Source organism: Capsicum annuum, chromosome 6 (assembly GCF_002878395.1).
Source record: "Capsicum annuum cultivar UCD-10X-F1 chromosome 6, UCD10Xv1.1, whole genome shotgun sequence".
NCBI classification, from domain to species: Eukaryota; Viridiplantae; Streptophyta; class Magnoliopsida; order Solanales; family Solanaceae; genus Capsicum; species Capsicum annuum.
Window position 1 is genome coordinate 206,757,120 of NC_061116.1, and position 19,402 is coordinate 206,776,521.

The following is a 19,402-nucleotide window of genomic DNA, read 5'->3' on the forward strand; positions in this document are numbered from 1 at the left end:
GTGTTTTAATTGCGGGCACCTTGGTCATTTCCCCTTTCTCCAATTAAGATCCATAACCTTAAAATCCTTTTGGGGACCTCATTATCAACCATAACACAACAAAATAGTCCCTCTTTTCTCTCAAATCCTCAAGTCAAAAACATTTAGGGTTTCTTATGGTTTGTTATCTAGGGCTCAAAGATTGGTTTCTTCTCCATAAATTTTGATATCTAAAGCATGTAATTTCTTCCCTTAAACTTGTTTTCTCTAAAGTAATGGGTTTTATCATTATACATGTGGATTAAAATGTGGAATTGATTTTGGTTGAGGATTTTGGAACGATGGTTACTTGAATTGGATTTTCATTGCTATAGTGCATTTGTTTAAGTTTTATATTTGTATTTTGAACCCCTTTAGGGTGGGGCATGGACATGGAGAATTTGATGGTGGTAGAGGCAGTCGCCCAATTTGATGATTTGGATTGGAATTTGGTTTTGGAAATTGTGTTCCCCCAACCCACTTGCATAATTGGCTTTAAAATATTGATAACCACATGATTTGACTTACTCTCTTAAAATATAGTTTTGCATAAATGGTTAAATGTATAAATATGGCTTTGAAGGCATTGTTTGCTATACTTTTGATTTTATGAACAAAAGGGGTCGTGGCATTCCCCTGGATGATGGAATTGGTTCAACATAATTATAAGCTTTCAACCATAATTGGTGTGATGATACAAATCATATGTGCCTTAATGGATGGTCTTTGGTTTAATGAACAGGAATGTAAGAAAGTTTTAACTTGTCTTAATGGGGGTGTGTAGCTAAGACGTGGAGGTGGAGGTCCTGGGGGACCTATACTAGGAACCATGTTTGCCGACATTGGGATTGGTCTTTATGACCGTATGCATAGTTCACACATTATTTATATATACGTTTTGGAATGGTTATAGTCTTGATGGTTTTTTACCATCCTCGAATATCTCTTGTTCATGCAGCTAACACGCACTCGGCCCAACAAGTAAGGAGGGAGTCGGACCCAACTAGGAGGGGAATCTAAACCAATATAACCCATGGGTATGCATGATAGTTTGAGCTACACAGTCTAGGCTAATGTTTTAAACTTTATGATAAACCTTGTTTCCTATCATGGCATGTTATATATATGTATATGAATGTGTGCATATGATTTTGGATTGATTGATCATGGCTTTATTTTATCCCTTTCCTGAGATACATGCTAGAGCTCACTCCACTAATCATCCTCAGACGTTGTATTCCCATGTGATGCGTGGTCCTGTGACTCTTCTGTTTCCTTGTGCAGTGCTAGGTGATTTTTGGATTGTCTTATAGTCAGCTTGAAGTAGTGAGCTTCCATCCCTTGGAGGACCCTTATTTCATGGTCTTGTTTCATTTATGTCTTAGACTATTTTTATGGTTCTTTTTTTCTATGGTCAGGGTCATGTCCCGGCTTTGTTTTTTCTTGATTATTAGAGGTTTTGTGGATTACAGCGGTTTGAGATGGTTGTTGATATTCTTAGATTCCTTTTGAGCTATTTGATTTATCTATCTTGTTATATGTTCGGAACTCATCTCTATTTATTTATATGCTTAAAATTCATTTGCTGCTAGTTATTTTGTGTTCTAGCTGGCTATGGTAATGGGGGTGGTCTTCGTTACTTGGCGGTCTTGAGATATTCATCACGACTATACCCTAGTTCGGATCGTGACAAATTGACAACCATCTCTCTAACTTTCACAGCATATCTCAATACCTGAGGATGATTCTTCTTTCTTTTTCCAAGGAATAGGGCCTTATAGGCTTCATAAAACAGCTACTCCAAATATAATACCTGCTTCAGGCAATGTTTGGTAAACCTCTCAAAATCATAGTACCTGATGACATCCTGTTACACTCCTAAAATCAATTAGAAAGTGCACTAGTTTGCAATATATTCCAGCAATTCAATGGGTTGGGGTCGATTCCATAGAAAATGAAATGAAAGTTTCACCTTAGAGTGTTGTCAACTCACTTGGATATTTGCATACCCTAAAAAGAAAGTAAGGTAAATAGGGGGGTTTTAGAACACTTTGAACAATTTCTATCAACACAATTATCAATTTAAAACACCTTATCATCACATTTCATATTTTCCCATTTATTAGCTTTGAATCTAGTATTAAAAGATCTTTGGGATGTACTATTATGAATATAAGCCTTGTACTTAGGTAGTTAATATTGCTTATCAAATAGGATAGGTTTCAGATATTATTGATAATTTCTCATTCAATTAGTAAATTCAACATGAGTTTCTCTCAAACCCCAATATGTATGCAATTCCAACCAACCTACTACCTCAAATCAGATAATCCATCTATAGAATTAGCTATTAAATTGAAAGAGATCAATTTTTTGTCAACTAATTCTGCTCGCCCTTATCCTCTTTTTCAAGAAATATAAGATATCCAACACTTATTAGAGTTTTCAACCTCTAATCAAAAGCTAAAATATAGGGAATTAGCTAAATCTACAACCAAGAAATCATTATTGAAACAAATAACACCCAATCACATACATCATACACCCTTAAGAATTAGGATTTACTAAGCATAGTTAAAAGGAATTCAAATGTACCCATATCATCAACTAAATTTTCCACAATGTGAATATCCATAATGAAAATAATGAATCCAATATTTCACCCATAACATAGATACTCGATTACAAAGTCTTAAAACTAAAGATTGAATTGAATGAGGGTTTAGAAATCTAAAATTCCCTTTTACATTACTAGAAATTTAGATCATTTAATTTACAAACATGCAATTTCCATGATTTAGGAAATCGACGTTGTATATGCATACCACTTTCGTGATGCGCAAAGGCGTCTCTAGTTCACCAAAATTGCCTACAATTATTTATTTCATAAGTTTTCTATCCAATTCTATGATGCTCCTAGCCATTCATACAATAGTTCTACAATATGCAGAACTTCTTATCAACTCGTATAACTTAACATTAGATGAACTTAGATTCTATCAGATTTATCTATTAAAACTCTACTTTAGCAATATGAAGATCATTTCTGTAATACTAAATTGATTCTTTGGTGATGGACTAACTCTTTCTTTTCATTTTTTCCCATGTCTTTCTTCTTTTGACATTTTTCAACTCCTTGGATGTATTTTGACTTCAACATCTACATTTCAATCAAACTAACATAAAAAATGACTAAAAAATTGCATTGGGGACATTAATTTAGTATTAAGTATTGGTTAATACAACAACAACAAAAAAACCTAGTGTATTCACATAAAGTGAGGTCTGGGGCCCCGAGTCTGTACCCCAGACGCTACACGGCGCTAACAATCCCGAAGGACCACTAGCTAAGCCATGACTAGTACCTGGTGTGAGCACTGAATAATAAAGGCGCTGTAATAACAAAATAAGGAAGTAAATGCGGAAACTGTCATAAGGTTCAAATTTGAAAACAATACTGTATATGGAGAACCGATTGCTGGAAAACAACTATCTGAAAACACTCTAGTCTGATAAGCCTCTAAACTGTCTGAAATATGGAGTTGATGGGACAATTCCCCAACTAACTCCGATTGGCTACTGAAATAATTTAAATGCTAAAAATAATTATGTCTTAGAAATATAAGGACTCACCACTACGTTGTCTGCTGAGAGCTATATTACTGAGGATGCTCTGGGGCCCGTGCATCTGAACCTATAATATAAGACATCATAGCGCAAAAAGCATACGTCAGTACTTTGAATGTACTGGTATGCTCATTAAGGTAGGCTAAAATTCATGGCTTCATGATGTATGAACAATACTAACTTACTAACATTGATATGACTGAATAGGAGTGCATGCATGAATACGTAGACAGTAATTGAAATTGTGATAATACCAGATACTAAGTCTGAATACTAATTTACTGATATTTGAGTTTACTGATACTGTATTACTGATTATTTGGATGACCGTATCTGACAATCCTGAAGTCTGTAGAACTATGCTGAGTTCTAATCTGAGACTGAATCTGAAACTGAGACTGTGGGAGGTAATCATCTAACCGACATGCCCCTTTTCTAAATTAATTTTTGGGTCCAACTTGTAACGCCTGTTGTAAGGGTGCTAGTATCATGCCACGGCTAAAGACAACTGAAGAGATACCCATATCTAGCAAGTACTCTAATGAGAACGGTGGAACCCTCAACTGACAGGTTAAAACACCTCATTAACCCTCGACTGACAGGTTTGATCTCTCAACCTATGCTTGCTACGTAGTTTTGGAATGCAAGGATTACTTCTAAGAATCACACCCTCTACTAGTAGGTGAGTTAAATCCTACTCCCAACTGAATAGACACTGAAATGATTTCCTAGTTCATACTAGGCTTGACTGAACTGTTAACTGGACTGGATTTGTACTGATTTCACTGAGTTTTTCTTGTATTCCAAAACTGACTAAAAGTGTGATCGTGACCTGACTAAGACTGTTATGTAACTGACACTTGCTCTAGGTTTATAGCTAAATTATCGGGTGTTAAATACCCCCAGGACTCCATAGCGTAAAGAATAAAGTGTAACATAAATCTTGAAGGCACAACAATGGCCACATGTTCATAATTCACTTTTTGAGGTATTTCATCAAACACTTATAAATCGTGAACTTGTACATGTATAGGGATGCATGCTATCATGTCATAAGTATACTAATAATTCACATAGGCATTTCAACAAACACCTTTAAGGCATAACTTTAACATGGGAGTCCTTTAGACATCCAGTTCTTTCATGAGTTCATAATTAAGATCAACAATGGATCAAATCACACAATTTATTTACTTAGACATTCTAGCAAGCACATGGGAGGCATCACATTATACTTGGCCATGAATAATAATTCAATACATCATGGCTTTATTATCACTCTAATATCAAAGATTTCAACCCACATGCTAACATAAATTCATGAAATTCATTAAAGACATCATCTTGGAAATCACACAACAAGTAATCTGAATACAAATAACCCACAACATAGAAATCATGATTTAAGATTTTAAAAAGGTTTTCTTGAACTCCAAGGGTGAAAGGGCCCTTGGATAAACACTTCACATACCTTTTTGCTTGTTTTTTAGAAGATTGATGGTAGAATTCTTGAGATCTGAATCTTGAATTGAGAACCCTAATGCTTGTTCTTGAGAGAGTTTAAGAGAAAGAATGAGATTTTGCCGTACAGGCAGATTAATTTCGTGTTAAGGCGGAACAAGGTGGGGAAAATGACTCATTTGCCACCACAACCCATATTAAAATAATGCTGAATAGGGATGTCCTCGCATCCCGACCCCTGCTTGGGTTAAGTATCCATCGTGACGTGACCCCTATTCAGGTTAAGTAGCCATCGTGGTGCGACCAATACTTGGGTTGACTGGCCCTCGCGACGCGGAGCTATCAAAACTCGCCCTTACTCTAGTTCGAAAAATCTGAAACTCGCCTAAGATGACCTACAAGTGACCCTGATCATGAATTAATTTAAAAATTAACTAGCTAAGGCCGGGAAGGTCGGAACTAAAATCCTCCAAATTTTAAAGGCTAAAATGATTCTTAGTCTTGATACTTAGCTAAAATTTTCTAAGTCTCGAACCCCTTAGTAGGCTTAAAGGACTTAGTTAAGCTAAGAATTTTAAGGGTTCTTACAATATCTCCCCCTTGGGAATATTCGTCCTCGAATAAGGCTGACTAAGCTGAGATTACTGATGTACTGAACTTATTTATTGGACACGAATAATGAAACATGATTGAAATTACTGATATACTGAGTTTTTCATACTAAACATGCATATCTGAATGGAACGAATACATGACTGAATATACTGATAAACTGGGTTTGTATATTGAATATGTATATCTGAATGCAATGAATACATGACTGAAAACAATTCATGAATGCATGACTGAATATGCAACGGTAACTGATACCAAGTTTTGCAAGGGAATTCTGAGTAAGTTTTAAGGAAAACTGTTACCTTGAGCTAAGTTTGAGTTGACAGAGAAGAGGTGAGGGTACTTGGTTTGCATATTTTCTTCTGCTTCCCAAGTAGCTCCCTCAAAAAACTAATTCCGCCAAAGAACTTTGACTAGAGGGACGTCTTTGTTCCTTAGTCAACGAATCTGATAGTCAAGGATTTTGACTGGAACCTCTTCATAAGAGAGACTGTTCTGAACGTCTATGCCCCCTATCAAAACTACGACTGCTGGATCACCTATACATTTCCTTAGCAAGGAGACATGAAACAGTGGATGGAATAAAGCTAGATCTGAAGAAAACTCAAGCTCATGAGCTACCTTTCTGAAACGACTGAGAATTCTATAAGGACCAAAATATCGGGGACTGAGTTTCCCCCTCTTCCCAAAACTCTTCACCCCTTTCATGGGAGAGATTTTCAAATAGACATAGTCACTAATTTCGAACTCGAGGTCCTTTCTGCGCACGTCTGCATACGATTTTTATCGGCTTTGAGCTGTCTTAAGCCTTTCTTTGATCAGCTAAACTTTTTCCAAGGTATCAAATACCAATTTAGGCCCTACCACCACGGCCTCACACCCATTTCTAACAAACTAATGGGAGATCTACATCTCCTCCCATGAAGCGCCTCAAACGGAGCCCTCTGAATGCTGCAATAATAGTTGTTATATGAAAATTTAATCAAAGGCAAGTGGTCATCCCAACTACCTTTAAAATCAATCGCACATGCTCGTAGCATATTTTCTAAAGTCTGGATAGACCTTTCTACCTAAACAACTGTCTGAGGATGAAAAGTTGTACAGAGGTGGACTCGGGTTCCAAGACCTTTTTGGAATGCCTTCCAGAAATGAGAGGTGAACTAGGTACCTATATCTGAGACAATGGACAATGGAACACTGTGAAATTTGACCAACTCCCTGATATAGAGTTTGGCATAATCCTTGGCTGAATAAGAGGTATGGACTGGTAGAAAATGAGCTGATTTGGTCATCCTTTCTACACTAAAACATTTTAGTCCTATTGCCACTCTTGTAAAGTATGGTATAAAATAGGAGAAAGTGTGGCCTTTGATCAAAGGCTACACTTTCGGACTTTTAGGCAACACTTTTTGGGGGTGGCCTAAAGATACGTAACCTTTGATCAAAGGCCACGCTTTTCAAATGTCGCCATATCAGCTACATTTAAAAGGTGTGGTCATTAAGGTATAAAGGTCACGCTTTGGAACTTGTCATTGGCAACACTTTTATTTGATAAAGCTACACTTACAAAAGTTGTCTATATTTTGCTATTGGGCACGCTTCACAAGCGTAGCCTTTTGTAGCACCTCTATAACAACACTTAAAAAACGTTGCCTTTATTTTACTATTGAGCACGCTTCATAAGCATAGCCTTTTGTAGCACCTCTATAACACTTAAAAAATGTGATCTTTCTTTTTTACTAGCCACACTTCAAAATCATAGCCTTTTATACATCCTCTATGAAAACACTAGTAAAGTGTAAGCACGTTTTAGCCACACTTTTGAAGTGTAGCAATATTACCTAAAATTTGATCAGACCACATTTTACAGAAATTGCATCAAGCATATAAAATGTTAATACGTAATTTCTAATTGAAAAATAATTATTTTGATCGAAATGTGTACATCACTAAGCACATTACATAAACATACATATTTATATATAATCTCATGCACCAATTTGCTAATAAATAATTGAAGTGCATAGATTTGATTTTAAAAAAACATGTCTTTTACATACGAATTAGAAAACAACATAATAAAAAATTGTACCAAGTTCCACACAAAACGAAATGTATATAATCGTATATCAAAATATTTCAAAAATTCTTAATCATTCACTTCAATCTAGATCCAGTTGAGTTGTGGCGCCCACCAATCAAATTTGATCCCCCGCATTAATCCTATACATTAAAAATGAAACAAATAATTAAAAATAAAATTATGCTCAACAAATATACAAATATTTTTTCAATCTTGAATGAGGAAGTATGTGAATCCAAAGTTTCTTTAATTCATTCAATCAAGTTAAGTTTCTTGTGAATTTGTAAGATAAAGTACCTTTTCATAAACAGAAGCATGAGCTGGGCCGGAAGAATTTGAAAGAATTTTTTCTTACAGCCTGGGCATTACTCGCACCAGGTGAAAGATAAGTCCGAAAAGTCTAATGGCATATCTGTTTAGATCCCAAATTAAATATCAGGACATTTCATAGATACATTTGATGTTTTTCTTTCAGCAAACACAAGGAAGTTAGATAAAAGGCCAAACAAAAACGATGAACACCATAATTAATTGACAATTTTTAAACACTTCTTGTTCTACTTTTTTCAGAACACAAAGAAGAATCATGACAAAATAAGTTGGCAGAGGCAGGAGCTTCTGCTAAATCACGATCTCTAAAATGTAAAAGCTCAAATGATATTTCCCAATGAATATAACGAGGCCTTAGATAAATAAATATTCCAGTATTATTCAGACAAAAATGACTAAATCAGTGCCCACTTTCAGATGAAAAATGATGAATTTGATTCACATGTGAAAAAGTTGGCATTCAAATGGTCATACTATTTTTCACATTCGTCCAGTATTACTCCAAAGTAAGACAAATGTACAGAACAAATATGTTGGGTGTTCAATAAAGTTAAAATAAAACAGCCGTAGGAGTTAACAAGTTTCCTCAAACTAGATCTAGAAGCTGAACATGGTTTACTTACCAAACCAGAACATGGGAACCTGGGAACCTTGACATTGCTTCCTTGAGGTTCTCTTTATCAGTCAAAATATCTAGAGAATTTTGCAATAGCACTGCCAGCTCTGTAACTCTTTCCACAAGCTCATCATCTGATATGGAGTCCTGAGAATTTGAAATTTCAGGTGCATAAATAGATGCAGCATCAGAGTGTCTTCTAGAGAATTTAACACCTTCCTTCAAATTTCCATGGTACAACAAAGAAGCAAAGGTCAAGAAGACATATGCCTCTTGCGGATTAGTTATTAGTGCTAGATGAAATGCCAAGAGTGCAACCCTGCTTATATACATCAATCAAAAGGAAAAATATCATCAAGTATCCCATCCACTAGAAGCGAATTTATCAACACTATCTCAATAAATTTAAATCAACTTCCACAAACTATCATGAGAAGGTCAACCACAGGTGACTAACTGATCCAAAATGGAAAATAGTTTCTGCAAAATGTTCAGACTAATAAATTTAATACGTGTATATGCTCATATATATGGGTGTGTGTGGGAGGAGGCGGAAGCTAGATTTCAGGAGAATGCACGGAAGCAAGAAGATTCACCTCCAAACTCTTTAACTCATCGTGGTACCTCCAAGTTTATGCCTAATAAAAGATTCACCTCCCCCAATCCACATGAACACTAGCTGGTAGAATTGGTTTCCCTCACAAATTCATACAATGGACCATGGCATGTGACCATGTGTTACCTCAGTCTTATATTCTTGGTGCTAAATGGAGCGTTGACAAAGCCTTTTCATGGGTAGAGAGGAATTAGACAAGGTAACCATTTATCACCCTACCTCTTTGTTATTTCTATGGAGTACCTGGAAAGAGAGCTGAGGATGTTGGCTACTAATCCACATTTTAAGTATCATCCCAAGTGCAAGAAACTTGGTGTTACGCATATATGTTTTTGTAAGAGACCTCCTAATCTTTTGCAAAGCTGATCTAGTCTCTATTGGCATGTTTCAATCTACTTTTCATATGTTCTCTTGGGCATTAGTCTATAAGCCAACAAATATACATATCTGGGGTTAAGAATTCTGTCAAATAGTAAATCTTGAAGTATTTGGGATATGTAAAAGGGAGTTTACCATTAAAATACTTGTGAGTACCCTTATTATCTAGGAAGATATCTATTAATCTGTGCTTGCCTCTAGTTGAGAAGATATTGGACAGAATGAATTGTTGGTCTGCAAAAATACTATCTTATGCATGAATAAAGCAGTTATAGAGGTATTTTGTGTTTGGAATTCAATTGTACTAGAGCCATATAGTCATACTCCCTAAGCGCTACATGAATAGATAGCAATTGTAGAGTAGAAGAAGTACAGAAAGCTGATGAGGAAGTGAAGCCTAAAGCTGATGAACCAGCTCCAACAATAGTGGAAGAAGTAAAGAAAGTTGATAAAGAAGAGATGCCGATGATTGAGGAACCTCCAGCAACTATAATATAAGAGGTAAAGAAAAGCATCGAGGAAGAGAAGCCAGTTGCTGATGAAGCATTGACCCCAAAAACTGAAGAGGTAAAACAGGTTGATGAACCACCAGCTCCGTCACCAGCCACAACTCACGATGAAGAGAAGCCACAAGCTGAGGAAAGCATACTTGCTACTCCAGTAGAATCAAAAGAAAATACAGCAGACAAGAAAACTTAGCCTCCTACTGTCGAAAAAGTTAAGAAACAATATGAAACACCTAAATTGGATGTCACTAGAAAAGATATTCAAAAATTAGCCAAGGAACCTACCATACTATTACCGGTTCTAAGCCGGACGTCTATCGGAAACAGCCTCTCTACTTCACCTGAGGTAGTAGTATGGTCTGCGTACACTCTACCCTTCCCAGACTCCAACTATGTGGGAATAAACTGGGTATGTTGCTGCTGTTGTTGTTTTAGCCAAGGAACATACCCCTGAACCAGAAGCTCAAAGTATTCTTGATCAAGTTGCTGATATAACCAAATTTGAACCAGAGGTTCAACCAGAGGATGGAAATGTTGAAACTTTAGACAAAGAATCCAAAATAGAGCCTGCTGAGGAAAAGACTTAGCAGCAGACAACAACAGTTGACATTGTGGAAACATTTGAGGCTGTTGAAAAAAAAAGAAGCAAGTTTATTTAGAGGCTAAAGAACAGCAAAAACCTAAAGAGGCATAAGTCCCGAAAGCAGAACCCAAGGAAGAAGATTCAGAACCAGTTCCTGTTGTAGAGGAAAATCTAACTGAAGCTACTGACAAAAATGAACAAGAATATGATAATAAACACTCAGTTGATATCGCTTGATCATCTCCGTCTAATTTTACAATTTCTGCTCTATTTGTAGATTCCTCACTTGAGACCTGCTGAATACAAGAGGTCCAGATTACTTAGAAACATGACAGTCAACTGTGCTTATGGTGGTGTGTTGAGAATTTGTAATCGTCAATATGAGAGTTGTCAATTAGTTGGTCCAAAAATTTAACATCTTCTTGATTGGTGTTCACTAAGATCAAAAGAAGGAGGAACACCACCTGCTAATGGAAGTAGAGGCATGAGGGTTGCAAAACTATGTGTCATACTCTGTCTGACTGAATGATCTGAATCACTCATACATCTCAGAAGGGGAACTACTAAGAGGGAAGCATATGGAACCAGCTCGATACCAAGTCCTTGGACAAGCAAGCTGACAAGTATGCCAGCTCCTTGTTTATAATGTATAGATGTAATGTCACCTCACATAGGCACCACATTCTCAATAAGTGAGCCAATCACATTCAATGTCATTGACTTGGCCATAGTTGTAATACATCCACGTGCAGATAAAGCAATATGCAAATGACAAACATATCTGAAAATGCATGGAAGGAGAGTGAGGAGCTTAGGTCTTAATGTCTTATCCAGCATCGATGCAAGGGAATGGACCACCTACCACCCAAAAGAAAAAGAGTAAGAAGACAAAGACAATTCTTAAGTCTAGGAAAGCAAGAGAGTGTCCAACTAAAATAGGCTTGAAACTAATAAAGTCTTCACGAATAATTTTGTAAAAGTAACAAAGAAAGTGGTGGTAAATGTTAATTAGCATATACTCCCTCTGGCCCTATTTATGTGACACACTTTCCTTTTTGGTTTATCCAACATGAATGACACTTTTTCCACATTCAGAAACAATTTACTCTTGCACTTTCCATTTTACCCTTAATGAAATATGATATATATCCATGCAAACATTTATGGCTTGTTTAGACCACAAGTTTCAAAAGTTCTTCTTTCTTAAACTAGTGCCACATGAATTGGGTCAGAGAGATTAGAGAGTATATTTCTGGTGAATAAGTTTCTTGCTAAAGCTGGAAGCTGTTGCTTCAAAGAGATAACAAATATATAAGGTATTAGGTGCACTATTTATTTTCCTTTCAATTCGCTTTCCTTCCAGCAAAATACCCCTAATTGATGTTAGTTAAGCAACAACACTTGTAAATTTGCTACTTTAAGCATGTGATCAACTGCTCTACCTTAATGGCAATCTAGTTACGCCTCTTCTACTGCTATCTATACAAGCAACATGCACTCGCTCCATTGCAAAAGAGATGACATGAATCAATCTTCACAAAAGAAATGAGTATTTTTTCTCTAGATTCAGACATCTAGAAATGTTAAATTTTAAAAAAGGACAATTCCAGAAGTTACGTGAAAAGTACTAAGAAACATCTGCAGGAGTTATGATCACAGAGGAATTTTTGTTGTTCTTCAGATAGTAATCAGGACAAACATAATGAGGTAATGTTGGACATTCAAGGATCAGCAAATGTATAGTAGCTATATTTTTAAGAAAGAGATGATAAGCGAAAATAAATAATACAGTTAAGAAACAATGCAGAGAAACTAAAGAAAACAATAGTCACAGACAAGCATACAGGTTCTGATCCTTTATCCTTTTCACCTCACCAAGCGATGCCTACAGAAAAGAATACATTGGTAGAATACTAAAGGGAGATTTTTTTGCATCAACCACATGAGATACCAATTTATTCTAAAACATTGAGAATTATATTAATTGGTTGATACACGTCATTCTTTATTGTATACTCTGCAAAAAACAGACAAAATAAATTGAACTACACTATGTAAGAGAACCTAATGAAACCAGATTGGGATGGAAACTGGCGGAGATACAATGATCTATTTGTTCTGATAACGAAAGATCAACATAGAGAGTGAAAGAACATGTAACAATGAGCTACCCATATGAGAAAACAAGAAAATAATTGTAGCTTCTCCTATGCTATAGAATACCATATAGAATAATAACACAAACAGTAACCAACCAAGATTTCCCAATGATCTGTTTGCTCTGTGTTACATGTTTCAGCTACCAGAAATTCCACATTATGCTACAAAAAGTGTCCTGGATTATATTTTAAATAGGACTTGTATGAATCCAAGTTGGGGACCAACTATAGGTTGTCAATCAAGCAACCAACAATGAATTATGAACCACACAGATCACCACATAAGGTCGGGTTAGACCAAAAACAGGATAAATGACTAACTACCAAAATGTGAACAAGCAAAGCTACCAAACATATGGAGTCTGGATATTAATTTTCTACTACTAAAACAATCAGAATAAATCAAAAATATCAAACTGACCCAGAAAGATTGATAAAAACTGGAGTTCGAGTAGATTCACTTACAGATTCAGGATAAATGATCAACAACAACAGCTACTCTTCAATTCCAAACAAGTTGGGATAGGATATATGAATTTGAGAAGTGTGATTAAAAATAAATTTTAATACCGAATCAGATCATTCTTTTTAAAAATATTCTTACTGGATAGTGTAAACAAGAGGTGAAAATAACTAATTTATAAGACAGTACATGCTGAACACACACAGTGTAAACAAGAGTTGAAAATAAGGTAGGTTATCTGCTACATATGCTGGATTAAAATACGCCGATTATACAAACACATTTATGGAGATTAAAGTGCTTACCAAGGACTTCTTCAACAGTAAATCTGTTATGAGGATTAGCATCAAGCATTCCTTCGACAAGGTCCTTAGCTTCATCAGATACTCTTGCCCATGGATATCTGTTAAAATCTATTGTTCCCTTCACTATTGCGTGTGCTATCCCTTCTTCAGTTTCTGTGCTAATCACACCCCATAAATCAGGGAAATACAACTAGACTATTCATAAACTCAATTAGTAAATCACTACAAGGAAATAATAAGGACTTTTAATTGTAACTTACCTTCCCAAAAAAGGGGGAACACCACATAACAAATGTAAAAGTTTAACGCCAGCACCCCAAACATCAATTTCTTGTCCATAATTTCTTCTAAGAACTTCCGGAGCCATGTTATATGGACTTCCTACTATTTCACCAAATCTCTGACCTAACCACGAATAAATAAATAAGTTTGAGTAACCAAACATAGTATATATTAACTGTAATAGTGTGATGATGTATATATAACTTAAGTCCAATACAAATAAACAGGAATGATCACAAAGACAAATTGAAACAATATAGTATATACTATAAGATATGAGCTCTTAAATTCCAAATACTTACCAGGTTCAAAGAAAATAGAAAGACATCAGTTGCATTGGCGTATAAAAAGTTCTCAAGTTTGTGGTCTCGATGAATTACTCCATGCTTGTGGCATACCTATCACCAGACGTAAATGATTTTGTTTAGACTCTGCAAGTTAACTATGTAATCAATTATCTATAAGTTATATATATCGTCAGTGTAAGGGATTACATGTATTACCTGGACAACATCAAGAATAGTTTTTGTAACAAGATAGTTTCTGTCTTTGTGATTGTATCTTTGTCCAGTTGGGGCTTACTTTTCTATGGTGGATACAAGTTATTCACTCGAGGTAAGAAGAACAAAGAAGAGGTACTTTTCTGTTCTGCCCAAAGTGCAACATATTTACTTACGAAAAGCTATTTTAGGAAACTGAGATGATCATATTTGCTATAGGAAATTTTTTTCAATAGATTGCAATCTATTTGGAATCTAAATCAAAACTAGGTTGCGATTGAGAAGAGAGTGTCCTATAAATTCAATGGTCGTTTAAAACATCAAAAGGTTACCTGGACGTATCCGCACAACATAGCATGTGATCATAAATAGTCAGCACTGCCTAATTGCATAAATAGGACTCTTGCTGTAGAAAATTCTTCACATAAAGATCATAAAGAGTCAATTATAAGTGATAAGTGTTGAATCCTATTAAACAAATGTATATGAGCAAGAGGAAATCTTATTTCTTGATGTTGTAGCTAAGAAGTTAGTAAATGTTCTAATCCATCTTCACTATCTACAAAAAAATGACTTGACCTAGAACGTAGACACTAACATTTCTCTGTCTCCTCAATTCCACTTATCCTAATATATCTGAAATTTTCCATTATCATTGTTTGTAGAGAATATAAAAGAGATTTCTGATTTATCCACCATCTCAATTTAGATTCCTTCTAAGTTAGTACTCCTCCTTTCTCCGAGAAGCACATTTGGTAAACTTCTCACATATGGCTTTCAAAATGTATTACCTTTTCAATGAGTAGCTATGGGCAATCTATTCAGCGTGATGAACATTTTAGGTCATCACGCTTAATTTTACTATGTTAGACTCTATCAAAAGAAATGAATTAATAAAATACTCCCGGCGGAAATGGCATTCAGCTATGAACTACGAAAATCACATGTACAGCTAAAGAGTTCCTACAACCTGAAATCTCTATTGTACTCTACTTATCAGATCAAGTATCTATTGCTAATTGAACTCAGGAAATGTTAAAAAGACGCAAATAAATAGTAGAACAACATACCAGCAATCCCTATAAGTAGCACATTTCAGGAAACAAGCATGAAAGAGCCATAGGAATTAGCAGTAACGACAACAGCTCACTCAATCTACCCTCCATCACCATTAGTAAACTCTCATAATTTAGCCACTAAAACTCCTACTAGCACCATATTCTAGGTTCTAGGTTGATATGCAAACTGAGTTGAGTTGAGCAAGAAATTTGACGATTTGGGGCAAATATCTTTAATAGATGATAGATTTGAGGGATTTGAGAAGATGTTTGGGCAAGGAGAAGGTTTAGGAGTTAGTCCGTGATCTTTGAGATATTTGGGAAAAGAAGATCAATATATTTTCGAAATATTTACTATTCTTATTTATTTTTTGTCAATTGTAAATAGGAGGGAGAGTAAAATATTTTGGAGGGAGTGTGAAAAAATTTAATGAAAATTTAGGCCATGTTTCTAGAATGTGGTCTTTTGAATTATAATAATACCACAATTAATAGTATAGTCATATGTGTAAATAAGTTTTGTCAATTATATCGTGATTTGACAACACTTATAAAGTGCGGTCTATATCATTAAAGACCACGCTTTCTAAGCGTTCTGAAAAATAATGTAGCCAGAAACTAAAACCTTAGGCTATACTTTAAAATTGTGGTCTTAAATGGTACAGGCCACACTTTACAAGCGTGGTCCAGATTTAATGTAGCCAAAAGACTAAAATGTTGTAGTGCTACAATGACCCAAACTGAATCATGCTAACGACGAGTACGAGGAAAACCTGTCACAAAGTTCATGTTCACTTTTTCCTACTTCCAAGTAGGAATGTTGAACTCCTACATGGACCCACTAGGTTTTTTATGATCAATCTTAACCTGCTAACATGTAGAGCACCTAGCTACAAACTCTACATTGTCTATCTTCATCTCACTCCACCAATAGATTTCTGACAAATCGCGGTACATCTTCGTGGCCCCCTGGATGAATTAACGCGTACTATGCGTCTCTGTAAGAATTCGCTACCTCAAGTCATCTACACTCAACACACACAGATGACCCTACCAATGAAAAACACTATATCCCCCTTGGGAGAAAACCTCTATCTTATGATCTCTAACTAATTCTTTTAACTTGACTAGATTGGGATCTCTATCCTGCTTTTCCTTTACTTCGAAAACTAGAGATGATTCTAAACTGTTATGAACCTATACACTACCTTCTGCTAAGTCGACTAAGAAGACACCTAGTCGGGAAAGCTGATGGACTTCCTGAGCTAACTTCTTCTTACTATCCTCAACATGAGCAACACTACACATAGACAACCTACAGAGAAAATCATCAACTACATTGGCCTTGACGGATGGTATAACACTCTCATGTCATAATCTTTCAAGAACTCTAATTACTTTTCTGACGGAGGTTAAGATCTTTCTGGGAGAACACACACTGCAGGCTCTTATGGTCTTTGAGCACATCAACATACACCCCATACAAGTAATGCCTCTAAATCTTTAAGGAAAAAACTATTGCTGCTAACTCAAGATCATGAGTAGGATAGTTCTTCTCGTGGGGTTTAAGCTGTCTAGAGGCATTGGCTATGGCCTTACCTTTCTGTATGAGGACATAACCCAAACCTACTCTGGATGCATCACATTATATAACAAAGCCATCGGAACCATCTGGTAAGGTCAAAGCTGGAGCTATAGTGAGTCGAGTCTTCAACTCCTGAAAACTCTCCTCACAAAAATCTGACACTGGAATTTGACCTTCTTATGAGTTAATCTGGACATAGGGGATACAATAGATGAAAATCCCTCAATAAACCATCGGTAATAGCCAGCCAAACCCAAGAAACTCTTGATATTTACTGGAGAGATAGGTCTAGGTCAGTTTCTCATTGCTTTGGTCTTTTGGGGATTAACTCTAATGCCATCACCAGAAACTATATGGTCGAGAAAAGCTATTGAACTTAGCCAAAATTTGTACTTACTGAATTTGGCAAATAGTTGATGATTTCTGAGAGTCTGCAATACTATTCTGAGATGGTTTACATAATTATGTTCACCACGGGAGTAAACAAGGATATCATATGTGAAGTCTATGATAAACATGTCCAAGTACTACTTGAACACATGATTCATCAAATCCATGAAAGCTATTGGGGCATTGGTGAGACCAAAGGACATGACTAAGAATTCGATCTTACCATACCGAGTTCTGAAGGCTATTTTTGGGATGTCACACTCCCTGACTCAGACCTGATGATAGCCTAATCTGAGGTCTATCTTAGAGAAATAGCTGGCACCCTAAAGTTGATCAAACAAGTCATCAATTTTGGGAAGTGGTTATTTGTTCTTGATCGTAACTTTATTTAACTGACGGTCGTCAATGCACTTTCTGATAGAACCGTCTTTCTTTCGCACGAATAGAACTGGTGTGCCCCACGAGGACACACTGGATCTGATGAATCCCTTATCTAGGAGATCTTTTAACTACTCTTTAAATACTCTGATTTCTGATGGAGCCATTCTATATGGCGGAATAGAGATGAGTTGAGTATCTGGAAGGAGATTGATTTTGAAATCAATTTCCCTTTCAAGAGGGACTCTAAAAAGATCTTCAGGAAACACTTCTGGGAATTCATAAGCTACTGACACTGATTCAATAGTAGGGTTTTCTGATCTGGAGTCCTGAACTCGAAAAAAATGGTAGACCCACCTCTTAGATTTATTATTCTAGCCTGAAGGTAAGAAATGAGTTAATCCCTAAGTGTTGAAGTACTACCCTTCCACTCTAGGATGGGCTCATTAGAAAACTAAAAAAACTAAAAATGGACAATTCTGTTTCTGCAGTCGATTGAGGCATAGCAGGAATGAAACCAATCCATGCGGAGAATGACATCAAAATCAGTCATCTCCAATGCGACTAAATATGTTGAAGTGACTTTCCAAGATACCACAACTAGACAGTTCTACTGTACCCGCCAGGGTATGATGGATTTACCCACTTGGGTAGAGATTGAGAAAGGCTCTACTAGGATTTTGGGTCTGAATACGAAATCAACTACTATATAGAGAGTTATAAAAGACAAAGAAGCTCCTAGATCTAGCATTGTATAAACATGCAAATAATAAACTTGTAATGTACTAGTGACCATATTAGGAGAATTTTCCTGATCCTGTCGGAACTGAAGAGCATCGAGTCTATTGGGGCGCTGTCCACTGGTGGCACTAGATGAGGCACCTTACTGATTCGGGCGACCTGACTAAGCTAGAGGATGGTTACGCTGACCCTGGGAACCTGAATGGGGACAATCTCTGACTCTATGGTCTGGCTTGCCACATCTAAAACATACATTACTTCCTGCTCTTTAGAAACCCTAATGGTTCCTGCCACACTGCTAGAAGAGAGGATTCATTCGGGCACTGCTAATACTACCTTAAGGTTTAGGGCCTGATGCCCTATCTCTGTTGCCATCTCTGAATTTCAGAACTGGAGAACTAGCTGAAGACGGGGCTGGAACTGAAGATTTTAGGCAAAACTGAGAATGATTCCCACTCTCTAACTTAGGCTGAGCAAAGTTGAAACTACCTGTTCTATCCTTCTTATTCTGCTTCTTTCTCTCCTTATTTTTCTGCTCTTCGATCTGTTGAGCATGGACCATCAATTTAGAAAAGTCCATCTTACCAATAAACATCGTGGTTCTGCACTCCTTAACCCTAATATCACTCAACCCAGACACAAACTTGCTCATCTTAGACCTGTCATCTTCTACCACGTGAGGAACATATCTTGCTAATTGAGTAAACT

The 19,402-nt window shown here is 36.3% G+C and overlaps 1 protein-coding gene across 1 annotated transcript in view; it reads right to left on the reverse strand.

The window, feature by feature from the left end:
* Positions 1-7,712: 7,712 nt before the first annotated feature.
* Positions 7,713-19,402, reverse strand: part of LOC107875969 (calcium-dependent protein kinase 24) — a 103,137-nt gene continuing 91,447 nt past the window's right edge. Inside the window, exons 4-8 of the mRNA XM_047414542.1 lie at positions 14,021-14,165; positions 13,761-13,918; positions 8,758-11,691; positions 8,102-8,216; positions 7,713-7,944 (exon numbers count right to left, since the gene is read on the reverse strand). Of these exons, the coding sequence (XP_047270498.1) occupies positions 11,660-11,691; positions 13,761-13,918; positions 14,021-14,165 (335 nt within the window). The 3' untranslated portion in view covers positions 7,713-7,944; positions 8,102-8,216; positions 8,758-11,659. The remainder of the gene's footprint in view (positions 7,945-8,101; positions 8,217-8,757; positions 11,692-13,760; positions 13,919-14,020; positions 14,166-19,402) is intronic.